This window comes from Onthophagus taurus, chromosome 1 (genome assembly GCF_036711975.1).
Source record: "Onthophagus taurus isolate NC chromosome 1, IU_Otau_3.0, whole genome shotgun sequence".
Lineage (NCBI taxonomy): Eukaryota > Metazoa > Arthropoda > Insecta > Coleoptera > Scarabaeidae > Onthophagus > Onthophagus taurus.
Window position 1 is genome coordinate 841,456 of NC_091966.1, and position 25,903 is coordinate 867,358.

Consider the following 25,903-nt stretch of genomic DNA (forward strand, 5'->3'; position numbering starts at 1 on the left):
CGGTCTTATAAATTTGGTTATTTCTTCAACAATATTTTCCTGGAAATTTCAATTATATTATCATATAGTTTTTATATTATATCATAAACTAGACTCTTTAAGCTACAATTTAACATACATATCATATTATGATTCTTAAAAGTACAGACGATATGATTTGTTGAAAATTCGTATTATTTTGGGTTTTATAAATTTGGCAATTTTTTCTTTAATAATTTTTCCTGCAAGTTTTAATAATATCACCCATTATTTTTCATAATGTATCATAAACTAGAATCTTTTAGGTTCAATTTAACATAAATATCATATCATGATTCTTAAAAATACAGTCGATATGATTTCTTGAAAATTCGTATTATTTTTGGTCTTATAAATTTGGCTATTTCTTCAACAATATTTTCCTGGAAATTTCAATTATATTATCATATAGTTTTTATATTATATCATAAACTAGACTCTTTAAGCTACAATTTAACATACATATCATATTATGATTCTTAAAAGTACAGGCGATATGATTTGTTGAAAATTCGTATTATTTTGGGTTTTATAAATTTGGCAATTTTTTCTTTAATTATTTTTCCTGCAAGTTTTAATAATATCACCCTATATGTTTTATAATGTATCATAAACTAGAATCTTTTAGGTTCAATTTAACATAAATATCATATCATGATTCTTAAAAATACAGTCGATATGGTTTCTTGAAAATTCGTATTATTTCGGTCTTATAAATTTGGGTATTTCTTCAACAATATTTTCCTGGAAATTTCAATTATATTATTATATAGTTTTTATATTATATCATAAACTAGACTCTTTAAGCTACAATTTAACATACATATCATATTATGATTCTTAAAAGTACAGGCGATATGATTTGTTGAAAATTTGTATTATTTTGGGTTTTATAAATTTGGCAATTTTTTCTTTAATAATTTTTTCCTGCAAGTTTTAATAATATCACCCTATATTTTTTATAATGTATCATAAACTAGAATCTTTTAGGTTCAATTTAACATAAATATCAAATCATGATTCTTAAAAATACAGTCGATATGATTTCTTGAAAATTCGTATTATTTTTGGTCTTATAAATTTGGCTATTTCTTCAATAATATTTTCCTGGAAATTTCAATTATATTATCATATAGTTTTTATATTATATCATAAACTAGACTCTTTAAGCTACAATTTGACATACATATCATATTATGATTCTTAAAAGTACAGGCGATATGATTTGTTGAAAATTCGTATTATTTTGGGTTTTATAAATTTGGCAATTTTTTCTTTAATTATTTTTCCTGCAAGTTTTAATAATATCACCCTATATTTTTTATAATGTATCATAAACTAGAATCTTTTAGGTTCAATTTAACATAAATATCATATCATGATTCTTAAAAATACAGTCGATATGATTTCTTGAAAATTCGTATTATTTTCGGTCTTATAAATTTGGCTATTTCTTCAACAATATTTTCCTGGAAATTTCAATCATATTATCATATAGTTTTTATATTATATCATAAACTAGACTCTTTAAGCTACAATTTAACATACATATCATATTATGATTCTTAAAAGTACAGGCGATATGATTTGTTGAAAATTCGTATTATTTTGGGTTTTATAAATTTGGCGATTTTTTCTTTAATAATTTTTTCCTGCAAGTTTTAATAATATCACCTTATATTTTTTATAATGTATCATAAACTAGAATCTTTTAGGTTCAATTTAACATAAATATCATATCATGATTCTTAAAAATACAGTCGATATGATTTCTTGAAAATTCGTATTATTTTTGGTCTTATAAATTTGGCTATTTCTTCAACAATATTTTCCTGGAAATTTCAATTATATTATCATATAGTTTTTATATTATATCATAAACTAGACTCTTTAAGCTACAATTTCACATACATATCATAATATGATTCTTAAAAGTACAGACGATATGATTTGTTGAAAATTCGTATTATTTTGGGTTTTATAAATTTGGCAATTTTTTCTTTAATAATTTTTCCTGCAAGTTTTAATAATATCACCCTATATTTTTTATAATGTATCATAAACTAGAATCTTTTAGGTTCAATTTAACATAAATATCATATCATGATTCTTAAAAATACAGTCGATATGATTTCTTGAAAATTCGTATTATTTTCGGTCTTATAAATTTGGCTATTTCTTCAACAATATTTTCCTGGAAATTTCAATTATATTATTATATAGTTTTTATATTATATCATAAACTAGACTCTTTAAGCTACAATTTAACATACATATCATATTATGATTCTTAAAAGTACAGGCGATATGATTTGTTGAAAATTCGTATTATTTTGGGTTTTATAAATTTGGCAATTTTTTCTTTAATAATTTTTTCCTGCAAGTTTTAATAATATCACCCTATATTTTTTATAATGTATCATAAACTAGAATCTTTTAGGTTCAATTTAACATAAATATCATATCATGATTCTTAAAAATACAGTCGATATGATTTCTTGAAAATTCGTATTATTTTCGGTCTTATAAATTTGGCTATTTCTTCAACAATATTTTCCTGGAAATTTCAATTATATTATTATATAGTTTTTATATTATATCATAAACTAGACTCTTTAAGCTACAATTTAACATACATATCATATTATGATTCTTAAAAGTACAGGCGATATGATTTGTTGAAAATTAGTATTATTTTGGGTTTTATAAATTTGGCAATTTTTTCTTTAATAATTTTTTCCTGCAAGTTTTAATAATATCACCCTATATTTTTTATAATGTATCATAAATTAGAATCTTTTAGGTTCAATTTAACATAAATATCAAATCATGATTCTTAAAAATACAGTCGATATGATTTCTTGAAAATTCGTATTATTTTCGGTCTTATAAATTTGGCTATTTTTTCAACAATATTTTCCTGGAAATTTCAATTATATTATTATATAGTTTTTATATTATATCATAAACTAGACTCTTTAAGCTGCAATTTAACATACATATCATATTATGATTCTTAAAAGTACAGGCGATATGATTTGTTGAAAATTCATATTATTTTGGGTTTTATAAATTTTGGCAATTTTTTCTTTAATAATTTTTTCCTGCAAGTTTTAATAATATCACCCTATATTTTTTATAATGTATCATAAACTAGAATCTTTTAGGTTCACTTTAACATAAATATCATATCATGATTCTTAAAAATACAGTCGATATGATTTCTTGAAAATTCGTATTATTTTCGGTCTTATAAATTTGGCTATTTCTTCAACAATATTTTCCTGGAAATTTCAATTATATTATCATATAGTTTTTATATTATATCATAAACTAGACTCTTTAAGCTGCAATTTAACATACATATCATATTATGATTCTTAAAAGTACAGGCGATATGATTTGTTGAAAATTCGTATTATTTTGGGTTTTATAAATTTGGCAATTTTTTCTTTAATAATTTTTTCCTGCAAGTTTTAATAATATCACTCTATATTTTTTATAATGTATCATAAACTAGAATCTTTTAGGTTCAATTTAACATAAATATCATATCATGATTCTTAAAAATACAGTCGATATGATTTCTTGAAAATTCGTATTATTTTCGGTCTTATAAATTTGGCTGTTTCTTCAACAATATTTTGCTGGAAATTTCAATTATATTATCATATAGTTTTTATATTATATCATAAACTAGGCTCTTTAAGCTACAATTTAACATACATATCATATTATGATTCTTAAAAGTACAGACGATATGATTTGTTGAAAATTCGTATTATTTTGGGTTTTATAAATTTGGCAATTTTTTCTTTAATATTTTTTTACTACAAATTTCATTAATATCATATAATTTTTATATCATATCAAAAACTAGACTCTTTAAGCTACAATTTAACATACATATTACATCATGATACTTAAAATACAGTCGATAGGGTTTCTTGAAAATTTCATATTATTTTTGATTTACAAACTTCTTCAATAATTTATTCCTGAAAATTTCGATAATACTGTCTAATAATTTTTATATCATATCATAAACTACAATCTTTTAGCTACATTTTAGCATACATATCATATCATGTTTCTTAAAAATATAGTCTATATGCTTTTTAAAAATTTGTCGCTTTTTTTGATTTATTAATTGGCCAATTTTTTCTTCAATAATTTATTTCTGAAAATTTCAATAACATTACCTTATAATTTTTAAACCTTATCATAAACTTGAATCTTTAAGCATCAATTTAACAGATATATCATATCATGATTCTAAAAATACGGTCATGTCACAAATTTGACAATTTCTTATTTAATAATTTTTCCTGGAAATTTCAATGATATAATCATATAATTTTTATATCATACCATAAACTAGAATCTTTAAGCTAGAATTTAACATACATATCATATCATAATTCTTAAAAATTCAGTATATACAGTCGTTATTTGAAAATTACGGGTTATTTTTTTGAAAATGAAAATTAAAATAAGTGGAAAACGAAAAGCTCTATATATTTAATATTATACTTAATTGGAGCATAAAGGGTACTTCAAAAACAACGAAAAGAATCCCTCTTTGTTTGAATGCATTGTTTTAAGTGTCCCTTTTAAAAAATAAATTTTGAAACAAAGGATTTATTTAACAGGGTTTATTAAAGGTTTCTTGTTGCTCAATTGAATCGCTCGGCTACAGTTTCGTTTAGGTTTGGTTGAATGTTGAATGGGTAGCGTAACGGAGAGGCACGTGCGCCGCGCGGGTGTCCGGCTATGGACACGTGACCGACGTCGGCCAAGTTGAAGTTTGTCAGGCATTCATCATTGGGTTAATACAAGCGTGCGTTGCGCCATTTCGTGCACTTTGTGTTACGAGTCCTCGAATACTGTATATTTTTTTTCCGAGTAGGGAGGTTAAATGGCTTGGGTTTAAATTTATGGTTTTTCGAGAATATGTTTTGATTTCTACCCAATGGTTTGGAAGTTATTGTACAATAATTCCTAACTTTTATGTTCTCTTTTTATGTTTTACCTCCACTCGTGATACTTTATAAAAGTGTGGGAACTGACGTTAACGAGTTACTACTCATCCTAACACCTTATTCGAACGAGCCTATTCTTCGAATAGTATCACAAAAAGCTCTTAACGGTTGACGCTAATGACGAAAGCTCGCTTATTTGATGGGCGTACAGGAGACAAGTGACTAATGAACAGCCCGATTTTGCCAACGGGTGGAAACACGTCGCCACGATTTTCACGCGAATGGCCGCTCTAATAGCGCCAATCTGGGCTTTTCCATGGAAGAATGCCGAGGGTGTCGCGGCGAACGCTTTTCGCAAGTGAAAAGAGCCTCGAGCGAAAACCCAGAGCTCCGAGTTGCGACAAAAACTGTAAAATCGACGCCAAGTGGCCCTCACATACGATCGTCGAGTGGTTAAATTGCGCGTATTGGGGCGACAGCGGCAACGGCATACGTGGACCACTTTTCAAGAGGAACGCTTTTGTTCGAGCCCGGAAAATTACTACGGGTCTGTGTCGATGAAGCAAACCTCTCCGTCTCTTTCTATGAAATATTGAACCGTTTCTATTTCTAGATTCAAAAATTTCTAGTTCGAATATTTATTACAGAACGTATTTAATTGAATCCCCTTTCTAATCGCAGAGGAGAAACTGCAGTCATAAAATCGAATCTGCGAGAACACAAAATAGATTTCCCAACCAGTAATGGCAATATTAACGGCAATCTACCTCGGGCCGGAGTCATTTCCTGCCGCCGCCGGCTCCGGCCCACGAAGATGGCGCTTACGAGATAATCCGGTGGGGTGCGGGGGTGCTACCGGGAGCGGCGGCGTCGCGTTATCCGGGTTTAATTTAAAATTAATATAGCGCGGGCGCCAAGTGCCGGAAATGAGCTGAGCGCGCCGCCCCACCCGGAGGAGCCCCAACCCCCCTGGTGGCTAGGGGCGTAGACTACACCCGACATTCTCCCTATACCCAACGGGGGGAAACGGAGTTATCCCGATTAAGTTGCGAGATTCGCGGGTTTAATATCATCAGCTTCAAGAGAAGGCCGAGTACCAACGAAACCCAACGGAACCCAACGGAAGTCAAATTGGAACAGCTGCCAGACAATGAGGAAAATCGGAAAGTTGAGAGAAGTTGAGAATTAAGGAAGAAGTGTGCGAAAGTAGTTAATTAATGAATCGGAATCGAATTAATTAATATTTTTATAGTTATCAGATAAAGTTTATCTGAGGTACCCCACAAGATTTAATTAAAACGGAGTCTGCCGGTTGTATCAGCTTCGACTAAATTGTATCAGAAGAGCAAAAAAAGGATGCTTACAATCTGATTGTTGGTGGCGTTCGTTGTGCGAAAACAGATCGCGGCGTGCGGCGACACGCGTCCGTTCGTTCCTTTTGTGTTCGGATCGACAATGAGGCTCGTTTTCGGGCTGACAATTGACGTACGGACCGGGGGACAATGGAGGATCGGGAGTACGACGACGACGCCGCCAAGCGGTCGATATTGACGCCCACCGTCGGGACGCCCATCGGGGCGGACAACAACAACGTTGCGCTTTCCAGGAACGAACGGAATCGGAACGGGAAGAGCTGGTGAGAGCTTTTATTGCCCGTCGGCGGCGGTTGTGGCTTAATTGACCGAACAAACTCTTCTCGAGCGTCAGAGGTCACCACGAAGTGGAGTGCTCCATTGGCACCTCTTCAACAGATTTGTGCTGCCTCATCTTCAAACTAATTGATAAAATTCTTTCAAAAAAATCTAAATAAACAACTTTCGATTGTAACATCATAAAGTGATTTCTTCACCCTCACGTTAATAAAACAGACAATAGTCCAATTGACTTGGGGAAGGTGACGTCGAAAATATGTCTGCAGCACGCCATCTCGCCCCACGCTAGCTTCGGTGCCGCGCGTACACAATTTAACTACAATAAACGTGTGTATATTGATCCCGTGGGATTTCGGACGGTACCGTTAATGATGTTCCGGTTAAGTGGCGCTATAATATCAACCCCAACTCCCCTCTTCATAACCCCGCACCACTGTCTGTCGTCGCCCCATCGTGCCCTCGACGTGGGTACATAATAATGAGGCCAGATTTAAAAACTACGGAGCCACTTGAGCGTAGCGATTATATAGCTAACTAAACCGACTGAATCTCTTTTGGATCGAGGGTAGTGATAATTGTTATGTGTATCGCATTATCTGTAGCGTCACTATGGGGGTTGGTTCACACCGGCAGGGGGTGTTCAATTCAGCTAGATAAAATTGATGATTTTAAACATTTTTGAATACACGGAAAAATAAACATCGTATCTAGAAACATATATTCATCGTAATTTAACGGAAAACTTTTATTTCGGTGTATTTCATTAAAAAGTAACGAAGAAGTGCAACTGTTTAGCAAAAACATACAACAAACAGCTTGGATAAATACTCTTACAATCACAATCACAATCAGAAGAAAAGTTGCAAGTAAAAACCTATTTCTTTATTGGCAGTATTATCAAAGTTGTTGAGAGGAAAAGATAATACCAATACAAATACCAATACATCAGTTTGGTTTTAGGAACAATCAAAAAGAAGAAAGAAAACATTCTGGAGGAAAGAAGTTTATTCTAGGGTCTTGATGATACCTGGCATTTGACAATGTCTAATACACAAATTTAAGTCTTATCTATCAAAACAGTTATTAGAAATACTACAATCGCACATTATAGATAGGCTCTTTCGAATAAAACAGGAAACGCTGAGTTGATGTTGAAGTCTGTGATAGAAATTAATAAAATAACCACATTTGTAGACGACACAGTGATATTGGCAGTTGGACATAATAATGAGATATCGGGATAAAACCGGTTCATATCAATGGTCAACAATACTATTCAAATTAAGCGAATTTCAACTTGACTTTGACTATTCTCTTAATCACTATGTTCACTTGCGTCCAACACAACTACTATCCCAACAGCCACTTTTTTGTCAAAATATTCCTCAATAGTACTGAGGATTAAATAAAGAACGTTTTCAAAAGATTCAATGTCCTCTTCAAACAATATACAGCCTTCTGTAATCAATGTCTGATCTTCTCCAAGTAATATATAATCTTTTATAAGCAGTATTCTATAAGAACTATAGCGGGAATTTCATATAACTCGCAATATATGAATGCAGTAGTTCTAGTTTTACACTACCACTGTTATTATATAGAACTAACACTATACCTAGAACTAGAATCATTTGGGTTTAGCCACATGTCTCTAAAGACGGTTAAACCTGAATGATTCTAGTTCTAGATATAGTGTTAGTTTTACACTTGCAGTGTCACTAGAACTAACATTAGACCTAGAACTAGAAACATTTGGGTTTAGCCGTACGTCTCTTCAGACGGCTGAACCCGAATGATTCTAGTTCTTGGTCTAGCTCTACATAACAATTAAAACTAGAACTAACACTAGACTTAGAACTAGAAAGTTTCAGGTTCTAGATCTAGTGTTACTTTTAGTTTGACACTAGCACTGTTATTATGTAGAACTAACACTATACCTAGAACTAGAATCATTTGGTTTTAGCCGCACGTCTCTAAAGACGGCTAAACCCGAATGATTCTAGTTCTAGGTATAGTGTTAGTTTTAGTTTTACATTTGCACTGTTACTAGAAGTAACATTAGACCTAGAACTAGAAACATTTGTAGCTTAGCAATCGTAGATTCAATATTCATCGTTCAATATGAATAGAACTATTAAAACTCAAGGTTAATGATGAAGCTTTATATTTTATTATTAAAATTTATTTTCGGTGCTACAAGTTTCAGAATAACTTATTCCTTCATCAGGCACGACTGAAAATTGTCTAATTAATTAATTAAACGAAAATATATACAGGGTGATTCATAAGTAATGGGCCAAATTGTAAATGTACGTTCAGGAGGCCAAAATAATAATATTTTCATTAACAATAATGGGTCTTAGTCTGCTCCTTACTGAGATACAGGATGTTAAAGCGAAAAAAATAAAATAGATTTTTGTTAATAGATCAGCTACTTTTCTACATAATGACTCATAGTTGACTTATAGTTTTTGTAAGGGTAAACAATAATGTGTGAGAGGATTTGAGTTAACTCGTAGATGTCGCCACATGCACCATATGAATTAGATGAAATCAGCTACAAATTTTTTATCGCTCATTATTTTACAACATACTTGTTTAATTTGGATAGCCCCATCATTTCTGTAGAAAAAAGCTATACTTCTTTGATCTTGAAAATATTAACGATTTTCGAGATATTTGAATTTTACTAATTCACTACACTACATTTCACGGTGGTCGACGTAGCATTAATCTGTTAAGACACAAGCATGGCATGGAATGTTGACATTTACCTAACCGTAATTGATAATTGATAACAATATTAAACTGAAACCATAAAAAAATTACGTAATAAAACAATTTATTGTACTCCAGTTAATAAAACGAAATACAACATTAGAACAGACTTGAACTAAGACCACTTACGACAACTGTTATCAAAACCTACATGTTAATGTTGTGCGAAGTTAAATTAAATTTAAGCTTAATTATGAGCTACTGCAAAAGGTTTTCAACATGACCACCACCAGCATTTATACACGCATTTAACCGTTTGGTTAAGGATTGTCTGACTTTAAAAAATGTAGCAGGATTATTTCGTATTGAATTGGCTGCATCTTGAATTCTATTCCATAACTCGTCTCGTGTATTTATAGTAGGTTCAGCATAGACCATTGATTTCATGTAACCCCACACATGGTGGCCACTGAAATTCACTACCACGTCCAATCCAACGGTGAGGGAATGTTTCATTCAGATGTTCGCGCACAGCACGTGAAAAATGTGGAGGAGCACCGTCTTGCATGAACCACATATTTCTTCTTAGTTGTAATGGAAGATCTCCCAAGAGCTCCATTTAAATTAGGAGGTAATTCAACTGCACCACACATTTATTTTAAACTCGTGCTGGAAATGTCTATCTTTTTTTAAACGAGGGTTTTCGGTTTCCCAGGCATGACTATTTCGCCAATTAAAAACTCCGCGTCTGGTAAAGGTTGCTTCATCCGTGAAAAGAATGTTATTTAGGAATGTTGGATTATTATTCAATTTTCCTTTTAGCCACTGACAAAATTGAACTCTGATTCGATAATCTGTTGGAAGTAAATTTTGCACAGGTATAAAATGATAGGGATATAAATTTTCCTTGTGTAAAATTCTAGTCACGGATGGTTGGCTTATTCCAGTTGCTGCAGACAATCGACGAGTGCTTATTTCAAAATTTTGCGCAATTCTTACCAAAATTTCATCTTCTTGCTGCGGAGTGATAATCTTAGGACGTCATCGAAAAGTGATTATGTCTCGGCATTTTGATTTATGTTAGGACAAAAATGAATCAGTTTACTTAACAATAAAATGTTTTAAACTATTCATTAAACGTAAAAGCTCATTGACGTTTCATAATTCATATGGCGCATGTGGCGACATCTACGAGTTAACTTAAATCCTCTCACACATTATTGTTTACCCTTACAAAAACTATAAGTCAACTATGAGTCATTATGTAGAAAAGTAGCTGATCTATTAACAAAAATCTATTTTATTTTTTTCGCTTTAACATCCTGTATCTCAGTAAGGAGCAGACTAAGACCCATTATTGTTAATGAAAATATTATTATTTTGGCCTCCTGAACGTACATTTACAATTTGGCCCATTACTTATGAATCACCCTGTATAATAGCTGTGTTTGGTACACTTGCTATAAATACTCCTAGTGTAGCAAGTGTAGTGCAGTTGACAACTCTCAGTTTTCAACACATTTTCAAAGTGCATAAGTGTAACAATTTTAGGTGTTTGGTAAAACGGATTATTAGACAGTTATAGGTTATGTAATCTTTATTATTTCTGTAGGAAGTTGAATAATTTATTATTGATCAAAGAATCAAGATGAATAAATCAAAAAAGGAAATGTTGCCTGTAGTTTTCCCCCTTCATCATAAATTATTTTTACATTTAACTGTCTTTCAATTTTAGCCATTATATTTAACCGGAGAACTTCCAATTGGGTTTTTAATTTTAATTGAATAGAACGTTTTCTACAAATCAAACTGTTATTTATTGTTTTTTCTAGCTTACAATATTTTATTTTTGTTTAAATAAATCTAACTTTGACACTTTCAAAACACTAAATACGTCTTAAAGGTTATGTCGACTTACACTACACTTCCTACACTTGCCGGCGAGTCGGTGTGAAAAGTGTCTGCACTTTTAAAACTCAATCGCTTACCAAACGCGGCGGCACTATCTACACTTGTTTGCGCCAGTCTACCAAACACTATTAATATATAGTAGAAACCACGAGAGCTGGCAGTAAGTCATCGCTTAAAAATGGTATGAATCAAGATATGGACGTACGACTTAGATTATTACATACATTTAAATGTAGGTTATGTTAGTAGTGGAGGTTATATGTCAATCATTGTTAAAGATAGGAAAGGTTAACCAGCGAAAAAGCGTGAATACTAATTTATAATAAAGTTTTTGTAATTCGCTACGATAATGGAAGCTATAACAGTACTCAAACGGGTGCTGTAATGAGACTCCTTACAGCGATTTTGAGATTATTATGAGATTTTAGTAACATTTTATGGAACCAGTTCAAGTTGGTGACATTGGGTCATTAATTTTTCTAGTTGTCAATGTGACAATTTTTGTCTATGGATGTTTAAACACGTTCTTAGCATCGAATACAAGGTCCACAATGATGAGGACATTGACTCTGAGCAATTTCTTTTATTTTGGGAGGTGTACATCAAACATTTTTTTCAGGTGAATATATTTTGTGTTTTGACAGTTTCTAATTGTCAATTCAAAGTTTCTATTTTCAAGTGTTCCGGTGTTACCAACTGCTACATACCTATTTCCCTACATTGCCAAAATTTACATTATTTTTGTTAAAAAAAAGTATAAAAACGCGTATTACAAAAAATAGCATAAAAAACACGTTTCATAAGAAACTTGTTTTTTAATATACTATTATGTAATTATTCATTTATTTAACAAATAGTGTAAAAGGTTATTTACAGGTCGCAAAGGTTTAAGTAAGTTTTATTTAAACAGTGGCTTATAATTAATGTATGTACAAAATTACGCCTCATGATGGAACATTGATGATTTACTGCCAGCTCTCGTGGCGTCTACTATAATTAAGTTACCGTCAAATCAAAGGAGTTGGGATTCGTAAACCACATTCGCAATCGGATTGAAAATTGGAGATTAACAAAAATCGGAGGTAGGACAATTCATTAGTTTTTCGTTTTTCAATAAGTCAAAATTTCAAAACTATCATACGAAATTCAAATTCAAATTTAGAAACTTTAAAATGTTTTTCGCAAAAACCAAAAATTAAGATTTTGAACCGAAATTGTTGGGTTGGGTTTTATTACACGCTCTTCAGGATTTTTTCAGGTTTTTTTTTACCTTTGATTTTTGTTAATCTCCAATTTTCAATCCGATTGCGAATGTGGTTTAAGAATCCCAACTCCTTTGATTTGACGGTAACTTAATTATATTATAATATATTTTTCCGTTTAATTAATTACACAATGTACTTTCAGTCGTGCCTGATGAAGGAATAAGTTATTCCGAAATTTGTAGCACCGAAATAGTTATTTTTGATACAAGATAGCGACATTTTAATAATAAAATATAAAGCTTCATCGTTAACCTTGAGTTTTAATAGTTCTATAAAAACATTTAAACCCGAATGTTTCTAGTTCTAGTATTAGTTCTAGTTTTAGTTCAATAAAAATATTCTGTATAGTGATATTTTATGCTAGCTAGCGTTTCTAGTGGAAATTCACAGTTTATTATAATAATATAAAATTATTACAATAATTATATAAACTTAATACAAGAAGTAATTATAACTTGTAAAAGTAAACTATTGGTTAAATTGGTGAAGGTGCCGAGAATGGAGTAACTATTCAGTTTAAAATTGGTCTTGAAAGTGCTATAGTGAAACGTACCGAGTTGGTGGAGGGGTAACGGTGTCGGCGTGATGGTGGTAGTAGTGGAAGGAAAGGAGCTCTAGAGCATAGGAAGGAGTTCGGTTCCGGAAGGCGGCACCCCGGAGGAACCCCGGAGTCGGCGGACGGGGCCGAAGCGGAGAGTCGCGGGGCCGACGGGGGAGCTTGGAATCCGGTGTGTGCGGAAAGCGCTCGCTCCGGGTGAAATTGCCCGCCCCGGGGAGGAAGTGTCCCGGAGACAGCGGTATCCGCCGGTGGCCCGCTTCCGACTACAGCGGACCCAGACCACTTCACACTGGATTTATTTTAGCGCTTCGCCAACGCTACTTATAAAAATTCTTTACTCTATTCTCCTCTTTACCCCGTGCTCTTCGCCGAGCAATGAAAAGCACTGAGAATAATTAATTGGTGTATAAAAGAAATTTATTAAAAAAATTTTGTATAAAATGAGTTGTGTACAAGAAATGTTTTGGTTCAATTTCGGATTTAATCACAAATTGCGATAAAATCCGAGTTGGCGGTGGGAACATCAAGCGTCTTCGCGCTACGTAGAGGGCGCTAGCGACCGGAAACGTAGCCATGGTAACCCGCTAGGCAGCCACATCGATTGCCGTCGACGGGGCACGGTCTGGACGCCACCACCACTACCGCCAACAGTCGAGGATTCCGCGGGGATTTTGGCACCACCACCAAAAACCCCACACTAAAAATCCCATTAAGATAACTTACGACTGAGTTTGTTACTTCACTCACTTAACTTGTGACAGAAGAGAACTTCTTTTTAATAAGAAATAAATTTTAATAAAACATAAAATAAAAACAAATTTTTTTAATCAACAATTTTCCCTAACAAAAAAGACCACCTTAAGTGTTAATTCCGCTTGTCCTCAAGAACGACAAAACCACCCAAAGACCTCCTTCCTGCAAATTTCCTCATCAATTACCGATCCCACCAAGACCGTCACCAACCCCACCACCTTTCAAGTAGAAGAGAATAAAAAATGCTGAAAAGTCAAAACAAAAAACAATCGCTTCTGGTAAAGGCAAAAGGGTTAGGGGTGTTAAGGATAGCCCCCTATCGGGATAGACGACTAAAGAAAAGGGGAAAAAAGAGTCGCTAAAACGGAGAGGCTCACGTATGCAAAGGAGACAGACAAAAAGTGACAGTGCCGTAGCCAACCCTCGCGGTTGGGTGGCGTCGCGACGCCCCAATTCCGGAACGTCGATTGGCCGTCGGGGTGGAACCACGCCTACGACGGCAACGACGCCGGGGGTGATCGCAGAAAAACCCCGTCTGTACGTCATAAATGTGGCACATGTCCTACCGCGTTGATAGATGTCGTCGTGCTCGCGCTGAAAAAGATCCTTGATTCGAGTGTCGTTCAGAAATTTTTAACGAAAAACGTGTTTTTGTGATTATGGTAAATAGATCGGGATTTATAAGACGTTTACGTTAAGCAAAAATAATAACAATTTCAAAAGAATAAAAAAAACGTTTTTAAGTGTTTTCAACATGTTGGACATCAAGCCGTCGGCTGATTATCTCAGCAGGAGCTCAACCTTCAGCAACTTCTCAATGCTCTTTGCTGGTACATATTTTACATTTACTTTGGTCTTGTTTATTTTTATTTCAAAATATTGAATGCAACAAATTAGCAAATATTTTTTTATCTTTGCAGACACATCTTACAAAGGTTCTTGGAGTTCACACGCTACCTCGCAAGCACAAGGTCAGTTCACGCTTTTTAATTATTTTTTTTGAATATATTCTTAGATATTACATATATATTGCTTTTTATATATTATTGCTATATTTATATAAGCTTTCGCAATAATCAGCGATTAATATAAGACATAGATTACCATTATAAGAACAAAGAACGTAATATTAATACTTGACGTTTATTAAGTTAATGGAGATTTAACATGACCTTTATCAAGTGTTCTTGTTATTTGATTAGCTAACGCATAATGTTAGCGTTCACTTAAGTTTAGTGTTAGGTTCGCTTAAGGAAACTAACACCCATGAACAACCCATTTCAAAAACATTGACTCCAAGACATGATAAGATGATTACACACAATATTTTAATGGCATCAAAGCAAGTCAAAACTGATTGAGTGAGTAGTAGGATGAAGCGTAGCATGGAGGTGATGCGCTATCTCCGCTTTAGCTACAATCATATTTAACAAAATTGCTAATATTAATTAATGATTATATTAAAACCTGCAAATCAGCTAAATTCGAAGGCTATGTATGGTTCGAGTGTACTTTAATCAGGGCATATACATCTATGATCTTTAACACTTCGTAGTGACTATGGTAATGTTGCTTGTAGCTTTGTAACAAGGAGAGAGGTTTGTGATCCTTAAGAATATGAAGACCCTCACTAGTTCTTGATCGCAAGAAGCTTTGAAGGAATTCATAAAATCACAAAAACAACTAAACCTAGTGGATATAAAAAGTTGACAATCATGTCATTAATTATTAAGAATCGTGTCTTGGATGCAGTCTTGTGACATTTTCTGCAACGCTCTTGCAGACCACTTAGTTTAAGACTAGATGCACGGCTAAACCCGAAACTTTCTAGTTCTAGGTCTAGTGTTAGTTCTAGTGATAGTGCTAGTGTAAAATTAAATGTAACTAGACCTAGAAACATTCGGGTTTAGCCGCACGTCTCGCAGGACGGTTAAACCTGAATGATTCTAGTTCTAGGTCTCGTGTTAGTTCTAGTGATAGTGCTAGTGTAAAACTAGAACTAACACTAGACCTAGAACTAGAAACATTCGGGTTTAGCCGTCTCAAGAGACGTACGGCTAAACCCAAATGATTCTAGTTCTAAGTATAGTGTTAGTTCTAGTTCTACACTTGCACTGTCAGTATAACTAACATTAGTCACTGTCACTAGAACTAACATTAGACCTAGAACTGGAAACATTCAGACATGTTATATTTTATGTGGGACAAAGTAAGTAGGTACTCCCTGGTTTTTATGGCATTGTATTTTTGTATATTGCATTTTAAGTGAAATTCACTGTATGAATCACAACCTGGTTATTCCCAAGGAGAACTTTCCTTGTTTTTATGAATCACCACATCTGAAGCAACATGCAAAATATCCTTTGATTTCTACCGATTCCAAATACAAATAATATCCATAAATAGCATCCCATTAAACAGAGAGAGTATCAATTTCTATTCTTTTCAAATCTTCCTCCATATCACCACCCATCGTTTTCTGAGCTACCCCTTATTTTTCGACCCACTGATCTCTAATTATCAACATTCCTTGTTATTGTTTCATTGCTCATTCGTCCAATATGCCTCATCTATCAGAGTCTCCTACTCTTAACCAAACCTGACAATATCGGCATTATCTATCAGTTGTAATGCTCTAAATGTTTTCCATTGTTATCCATCCTCTGGATATGTTTCTATATCAACCTAAAACTGGTAGTCATATTATAGCGCCTCGCCCACAAGCTCTCTACATGTAGATATCTGGTGAAGTTCTCTAATAGGCAATCAGTTAGATTCCATAACAATGTATGCAAAATATTCATCAAATTTGCTTGATTTAAGGCTGTGATCACGCTATCCCAATTCGACATATCCAGGACTTTGTCTATTCAAGATTTTAATTATCTAGCGACTATCTTCAAGCAGATTGGTAGAACCTAATCAGTTCTGGATGAATTATATTCTTTTTAACATTACCCAACAAAGGACGTGTTTTCCAACACGAATGGTTCTCTACGTTCCCAAGAGCTCGTCTAATAGCTTGTTTACTAGAAACTAATTCTGTGTCATAATTGCCTCTTTTGGATCTCTTCCTTTTACTCATACAATTTTCATCAATTTTATAAATCTCTATTTTTATTAAAATTGTTACTGAAAAAACGACAATCTAATATTAATCACCTCTGCCTCGATTTTTGTCCAATTAACACTAAAAAAATTAGCGATTCTAATCGAAATTCACGAATTTAATATTTTTACGGCTCAATATCACGCACATTTCTAGAATTTACTTAAGAGTGTAACCTAACGTGTCACGCACAAGCTACATAAATTGGAGATAAAATAAAAACGTGTGAAACCTGTTTATATTAATCTTTAAAAAGTGGGGTACAAAAAAGAAATGAAATCTTCTCTGCTTTCCTCATCTATCTAAACCCGGTTGTAAAAATTTCCGGATAGAACCGGAACAGTATCCGGACACCGGACCTACGCCAATAGACTTGGGTACTACTTCAGGTTTTTGAACACAAATTTTTCGATAACATAAGAAATATAATTAAATTTTCTTTTTCTATACTTTACAAAGTTATACGAGCGCTGCATATTTCGTTTTTTCAAGGGAGTACGTGTTGTCAGTAGCACTCCCGGAATCACAAAGGCTCTTCTCAACGTTAGGGCGCAACGACGCTAGGGCACAATACCATCGCCCACGGCGTTTAGTTTGCTATCCAAACTTAATAATGGCAGTCAAAGCGTCGCGACGCCCTGATTGCGACGCCTTCACGGCCCGATGCGCCGCTTCACAGACGTCGCCACCGGCGTTGGTCTTTGTACCCGAGTTTCACGGCACCCAACATTTCGCGACGATCGCACCGGAGTCGCTCCGGGCGTCCTGCTTATCTATACCCCGAAGATATCTGCCACAGACGAGGCAATGGCAAAAGGTGATTTTGCGATGATGGATTTTCTTATAAAAGAAGAACGCGATTGTTGTGGATGAAAGAAAATTTAAAGGAAATTAAGATCCTTTTTTGTATAACGTTTTCTTTGGACAAATCGATAACAAAATAGAGTATTAAAGAATAGAGAATATGATATATAATCTTAAGACACGGTTGAGTGAGCAATGTGTATTTCGAAATTAAAACGGGGCGATTCCCTTAAAATCCCTTGCAATATGCCACGTGTCGAAATTATCTCGATTTCTCTTTTGATTGACGGGACCGGCGTTGAAGCAAAATGCGCTTGAAGCGGCGTCCCGGTTCCCGCTTCCCGTTATATCCCCCTTTTCATACCCCCCGCACCGGCCGTGGAAGTCGCCGACAACGAGCGCGCCACCTAATGGAATTCCAGTGTTATCGCAAGCGCCTCTTTCCAACGCGCCCCATTATCGCTAATTCTTTCGCCGACCTGATTGGACTCCCGGAACAGGAAGGACTCCTTCCTTCCCGGACTCCCGGAGCGAATGTTCCCTTCCGATCGCGAAGACCCACGCTACGTCCAACCGGATCATTTACAACATTTTATACGGTTGTTTTTATCAAAATTCACAACCAAATTTAATAAATGATATCAAAATTATTAAGTATTTAGCATAAAGTGAATTTCACTTAAAATGCAATATACGAAAATAAATTTCCATTGAAACCAGGGCGTACCTACTTTCTTTGTCCCACATAAAATACAACATGTCTGAATGTTTCTAGTTCTAGGTCTAATGTAATAGCCCTCTCGTGATAGTTCTAGTTTTAATCTAGCACTATCACTAGAACTAACACAAGAACTAGAATCATTCGGGTTTAGCCGTCTTGAGAGACGTGCGGCTAACCCTAACACTAGACCTAGAACTAACACTAGACCTAGAACTAACACTAGACCTAGAACTAGAAACATTTCTTCAGACGCACGGCTAAACCCGAATGATTCTAGTTCTAGGTCTTGTGTTAGTGCTAGTGTAAAACTAGAACTAACACTAGACCTAGAACTAGAAACATTCGGGTTTAGCCGTCTTAAGAGACGTGTGGCTAAATCTGAATGTTTCTAGTTCTCGGTCTAGTGTTAGTCTGGTTATGCACTAGCACTATCACTAGAACTAATACTAGAGCTGGAACTAGAAAAATTCCGTTTATCCGTGCGTCTCTTAAGACGGCTAAACCTGAATGTTTGTACTTTTAGATCTAATGTTAGTTCCAATGATAATGGTAGGTAGTGCTAGTTAGCATAAAATATCACTGTGTTGCATACTTTTATTGCATTTGTTTCTAGTTCTAGGTCTAGTGTTAGTTCTAGCTTTACACTACCACTATCACTAGAACTAACACAAGACCTAGAACTAGAATCATTCGGGTTTAGCCGTCTTGAGAGATGTGCGGCTAAACCCGAATGTTTCTAGTTCTAAATCTAGTGTTAGTTCTAGTGACAGTGGTAGGTAGCGCTAGTTAACATAAGATATCACTATGTTACATATTTTTATTGAACTAAAACTAGAACTATCACTACAACTAACGCAAGACCTAGAACTAGAATCATTCGGGTTTAAACGTCTTGAGAGACGTGCGGCTAAATCCGAATGTTTCTAGTTCTCGGTCTAGTATTAGTTTTAGTATTGCACTAGCACTATCACTAGAACTAACACAAGACCTAGAACTAGAATCATTCGGGTTTAGCCGTCTTGAAAGACGTGCGGCTAAATCCGAATGTTTCTAGTTCTCGGTCTAGTATTAGTTTTAGTATTGCACTAGCACTATCACCAGAACTAACACAAGACCTAGAACTAGAATCATTCGGGTTCAGCCGTCTTGAGAGATGTACGGCTAACCCCGTATGTTTCTAGTTCTTGGTCTATTGTTAGTTCTAGTATTGCACTAGCACTATCACTAGAACTAACACAAGACCTAGAACTAGAATCATTCGGGTTTAGCCGTCTTGAGAGACGTGCGGCTAAATCCGATTGTTTCTAGTTCTCGGTCTAGTATTAGTTTTAGTATTGCACTAGCACTATCACCAGAACTAACACAAGACCTAGAATTACAATCATTCGGGTTCAGCCGTCTTGAGAGATGTACGGCTAACCCCGTATGTTTCTAGTTCTTGGTCTATTGTTAGTTCTAGTATTGCACTAGCACTATCACTAGAACTAACACAAGACCTAGAACTAGAATCATTCGGGTTTAGCCGTCTTGAGAGACGTGCGGCTAAATCCGAATGTTTCTAGTTCTCGGTCTAGTATTAGTTTTAGTATTGCACTAGCACTATCACCAGAACTAACACAAGACCTAGAATTACAATCATTCGGGTTCAGCCGTCTTGAGAGATGTACGGCTAACCCCGTATGTTTCTAGTTCTTGGTCTATTGTTAGTTCTAGTATTGCACTAGCATTATCACTAGAACTAACACAAGACCTAGAACTAGAATCATTCGGGTTTAGCCGTCTTGAGAGACGTGCGGCTAAATCCGAATGTTTCTAGTTCTCGGTCTAGTATTAGTTTTAGTATTGCACTAGCACTATCACCAGAACTAACACAAGACCTAGAACTAGAATCATTCGGGTTCAGCCGTCTTGAGAGATGTACGGCTAACCCCGTATGTTTCTAGTTCTTGGTCTATTGTTAGTTCTAGTATTGCACTAGCACTATCACTAGAACTAACACAAGACCTAGAACTAGAATCATTCGGGTTTAACCGTCTTGAGAGACGTGCGGATAAACCCGAATGTTTCTAGTTGTAAATCTAGTGTTAGAATTCCCGGTATGTGCAAATATTAAAAATAATTTTATATAATAATTAATAAATTAAAAAATAACAGCTTTTTATATCATTATGATATCCCAAATAGTTCTTGAGATACGACTTATTTAATTTCATAATTAATCTAACGAAAAGAGTCTGATTGAAAAAATCATATCTACGAAGATTGTAGAAATTAATAAATTATTTATGGTACGCTTAGATTATATTAAATTTGCTTCAAAATGCTATTTATATCATCATGATATCCCAATTAGTTCTTGAGATATAACACCTTAAATCATCATCAATTTAAAATAAGTGCATATCAAGCCCGCAAAGATACTTTAAAAAAATCTTGAGAACAAGAATTACGAAAACTTAGTAATTATTTATTGTATAATCACAATTACAGTATTTTTTTGTTTAAAATGCTTCTTATCTCATTAAGATATCCTAATTAGTTCTTGAGATACGACTTATTTAATTTCATAATTAATCTGACGAATAGAGCCTAATTCAAGAAATCTTATTAATAATTTATTTATTATGCGCTCAAACTAGGTTAAATTTGATTCAAAATGCTTTTTATATCATTATGATATCCCAATTAGTTCTTGATATATAACATCTTAAATCGTTGTCAATTTAAAATCAATACATATTAAGCACACAAATGTGATTTAAAAAATCTTGAGAACGAAATTTACAAAAGCTAAGTAATTTTTGGTGCTATATTAGAACTATATTATTTTTTGTTTAAAATGGTTCTTATCTTAATAAGATGTTTCAAATAGTTCTTGCGATACGATTTGTTTAATTTCATAAGTAATTTTAAAAACAGTAATTGGTTAAAAAAATCATATCTACCAGGATTGTAAAAATTAATAAACTATTTATGGTATGCTTAAACTAGATCAAATTTACTTCAAAATGCTTTTTAAATCATCATGATATCTCAATTAGTTCTTGAGATACGACGTTTAACATCATTGTCACTTTAAAACCAACATAAATATAAAGCGAGCAAAATTGAGTGCTATTTACAATTTTTCTTTGATATTTTACTAAAATAGGGAACCAAAAACGGATTATTCAGTAGGCGGCTCAAGTAACACCCCTTTAACAGAAAAGGGGGCCGTGGGGGCGGCTACGCCTCGGGCCGCCTTTGATCTCTACGTGTTAACAATCACGGCTCACTAAATTTCGGCTGTCGTGTGCATGACAATCGGATTGCGTGAGCCTGGTTGCTGTCCGCAATCGCGTACCGAATACGTAATCACCCTCATCTTCATAAATCTTCGCGTGTGACAACAACGCGTTAATGCTTTAAAATAGCGGCGTCGCGAAGTCTACCTCTTACAGGAGACGCGTTAACCATAATCAAAGGTGGAATTGATGAAAAAAAAAACATATAAGGGGGTAAAGAGAATAAAACGGTGAACATAGCGGCTTTAGGATATATTGGCAGGTTGGTTCGAGATGCGGAAAGGATTCTCTTGTCGGTTTCCACGTCGATGCTCACAAAACACGGTCCAAGTGAGCCGTGGAAACAAAAGCTAGTCGAGCGCAAAAGTTCTTTTTCTTGAAGTGATTTTCTTTGCAATGATTGATAATTGTTAACTTTTTTTTCAGGTTATGGTACAAATTCGTTGAGTGGTATGACCAAAGCATCGTTGGATCCTCATAGTCATCTTAGACAACCAGGTAATATTTAACACTAAAATTAAGTGAATCACAACTTATTGTAACATAATAAAAGTTCTCACAACGGAAACATCTCCATCACTCATGATAACGGTGCCGTCTCCACACCATTGCTTCTGGAAACGTATCGCTCGAATTCCTCTGGACGCTTTATCAAAATGCGTAACGGCTTCTCTTGTATAGCAATATGTTCCCCGGCGTTTCGGAAGGGGGAAAGTCCCGACACGCGGTGGCGCCTCGCGGCCACTCGTGCGCATCATACGCACTCAATCAGCACCCCCTATTGTCCGCACAGCCCCCAGATCGAGATTTCAGATACGCATTATACGACCTGATTTTCTTTTTTTTGTTTCGAAGTTTCGTGTTTCTGCCCAGAAAAAGGGAAGTCCGTTATCGTTATCGTTAATGTCTGTAGTTGAGGGAACGGAATTGGTGGATACGGATTTAACGGCAAATTGATTTTTAGGCTGTTGTTTGTAATTTTGAAAAAGTGAAATAAAACGGGAAATATCTTAAGAACTGACGTATCAGGGGTGTATAGGCTTTTTCGGCGAAAAGTATCACGCGATTTTTATGTTCTCTTTGCCGATTACTTTGAAATCACGAAACGTTAACGTCGACGAGCAATTTTCCGGACAACTCTCGTAATAACTTTCTGGGAAATACGAAAAATATATTTCGACTCCCTTCCAAAACTCAATCGATTTCTCATGTGTATTCTCATGTGATTTTACGCGCCCATGTTTGCCAAGCGCTACTTGTCCTAATGCACCAGTAGCTTCTGTCAACATAAGATATTGGGTAATCGATTTGGCTGCTATGACTAACATAATCCCAACGTCTTCTTTTCGGTACGTATAAAATCGTGAAAGCTTACAATTAAAGCTCAAATACATCATCTGAGACGTTTAGCCAACTAAGTACATGTATGCAACTAATTAATTTGACCTGATTAGAAAGAACACAATGATTTACCGCTAGTAGTAAAAATAAGACATATGGCTAAACCCGAATGTTTCTTGTTCTAGGTCTAGTGTTAGTTCTAGTTTTACACTAGCACTATCACTAGAACTAACACAAGACCTAGAACTAGCATCATTCGGGTTTAGCCGTCTTGAAAGACGTGCGGCTAAATCCGAATATTTCTAGTTCTAAGTCTAGTGTTGGTTCTACTTTTACACTAGCACTATAACTAGAACTAACACAAGAACTAGAATCATTCGGGTTTAGCCGTCTTGAGAGACGTGCGGCTAAATCCGAATGTTTCTAGTTCTCGGTCTAGTGTTAGTTCTAGTTTAGCACTAACACTACCACTAGAACTAACACAAGACCTAGAACTAGAATCATTCGGGTTTTGCCGTCCTAAGAGACGCGCGGCTAAACCCGAATGTTTCTAGGTCTAATGTTTATACTTTTAGATCTAATGTTAGTTCTAGTGATAATGGTAGGTAGTGCTAGTTAGCATAAAATATGACTGTGTTGTATATTTTTATTGCATTTGTTTCTAGTTCTAGGTCTAGTGTTAGTTCTAGTTTCACACTAGCACTATCACTAGAACTAACACAAGACCTAGAACTAGCATCATTCGGGATTAGCCGTCTTGAAAGACGTGCGGCTAAATCCGAATGTTTCTAGTTCTAAGTCTAGTGTTGGTTCTACTTTTACAGTAGCACTATAACTAGAACTAACACAAGAACTAGAATCATTCGGGTTTAGCCGTCTTGAGAGCCGTGCGGCTAAATCCGAATGTTTCTAGTTCTCGGTCTAGTGTTAGTTCTAGTTTAGCACTAACACTATCACTAGAACTAATCATAGAACTATAATCATTCGGGTTTAACCGTCTTGAAACACGCGCGGCTATCCCCTTATGTTTCTAGTTTTCGGTCTAGTGTTAGTTCTAGTTTAGCACTAACACTATCACGAGAACGAACACAAGACCTAGAACTAGAATCATTCGGGTTTTGCCGTCCTGAGAGACGTGCGGCTAAACCCGAATGTTTCTAGGTCTAATGTTTGTACTTTTAGATCTAATGTTAGTTCTAGTGATAATGGTAGGTAGTGCTAGTTAGCATAAAATATCACTGTGTTGCATATTTTTATTGCATTTGTTTCTAGTTCTAGGTCTAGTGTTAGTTCTAGTTTCACACTAGCACTATCACTAGAACTAACACAAGACCTAGAACTAGCATTATTCGGGATTAGCCGTCTTGAAAGACGTGCGGCTAAATCCGAATGTTTCTAGTTCTAAGTCTAGTGTTGGTTCTACTTTTACACTAGCACTACAACTAGAACTAACACAAGAAGTAGAATCATTCGGGTTTAGCCGTCTTGAGAGATGTGCGGCTAAATCCGAATGTTTCTAGTTCTCGGTCTAGTGTTAGTTCTAGTTTAGCACTAACACTATCACTAGAACTAATCATAGAACTATAATCATTCGGGTTTAACCGTCTTGAAACACGCGCGGCTATCCCCTTATGTTTCTAGTTTTCGGTCTAATGTTAGTTCTAGTTTAGCACTAACACTATCACTAAAACTAACACAAGACCTAGAACTAGAATCATTCGGGTTTAGCCGTCTTGAGAGACGTGCGGCTAAATCCGAATGTTTCTAGTTCACGGTCTAGTGTTAGTTCTAGTTTAGCACTAACACTATCACTAGAACTAATCATAGAACTAGAATCATTCGAGTTTAACCGTCTTGAAACACGCGCGGCTATCCCCTTATGTTTCTAGTTTTCGGTCTAGTGTTAGTTCTAGTTTAGCACTAACACTATCACGAGAACTAACACAAGACCTAGAACTAGAATCATTCGGGTTTTGCCGTCCTGAGAGACGTGCGGCTAAACCCGAATGTTTCTAGGTCTAATGTTTGTACTTTTAGATCTAATGTTAGTTCTAGTGATAATGGTAGGTAGTGCTAGTTAGCATAAAATATCACTGTGTTGCATATTTTTATTGCATTTGTTTCTAGTTCTAGGTCTAGTGTTAGTTCTAGTTTTACACTACCACTATCATTAGAACTCACACAAGACCTAAAACTAGAATCATTCGTGTTTAGCCATCTTGAAAGACGTGCGGCTAAATCCGAATGTTTCTAGTTCTCGGTCTGGTGTTAGTTCTAGTTTTGCATTAGCATTATCACTAGAACTAACAAAAGACCTAGAACTAGAATCATTCGGGTTTAGCCGTCTTAAGAGACGTGCGGCAAAATCCGATTGTTTCTTGCTCTCAGTCTAGTGTTAGTTTTAGTTTTGCACTAACACTATCACTAGAACTAACACAAGACCTAGACTTAGAATCATTCGGGTTTAGCCATCTTGAAACACGCGCGGCTAACCCCTTATGTTTCTAGTTTTCGGTCTAGTGTTAGTTCTAGTTTAGCACTAGCACTATCACTAGAACTAAGACAAGATCTAGAACTAGAATGATTCGGGTTTAGCCGTTTTGTGGTACGTGCGGCTAAACCCGAATGTTTCTAGTTCTAAGTGTAGTGTTAACAGTGACAGTGGTAGATGGAGCTAGTTAACATAAGATATCACTGTTGCATATTTTTATTGAACTAAAACTAGAACATTCGGGTTTAGCCGTGCGTCTTCAGACGGCTAAACCCAATACTTTCTAGTTCTAGGT

At 34.9% G+C, this 25,903-nt stretch overlaps 1 protein-coding gene across 3 annotated transcripts in view; it reads left to right on the forward strand.

Annotated features, from left to right (window-relative positions):
* Window positions 1-25,903, forward strand: part of LOC111417964 (DNA-binding protein D-ETS-3) — an 80,831-nt gene that overhangs the window by 33,533 nt on the left and 21,395 nt on the right. For 2 of the 3 annotated variants that reach the window (XM_023050398.2, XM_023050397.2), the window contains exons 5-6: window positions 14,779-14,829; window positions 22,203-22,274. In XM_023050398.2, the coding sequence (XP_022906166.1) occupies window positions 14,779-14,829; window positions 22,203-22,274 (123 nt within the window). Of the gene's footprint in view, window positions 1-14,415; window positions 14,689-14,778; window positions 14,830-22,202; window positions 22,275-25,903 lie in introns of those variants that run through there. The other variant, XM_023050400.2, reaches the window with a different exon arrangement.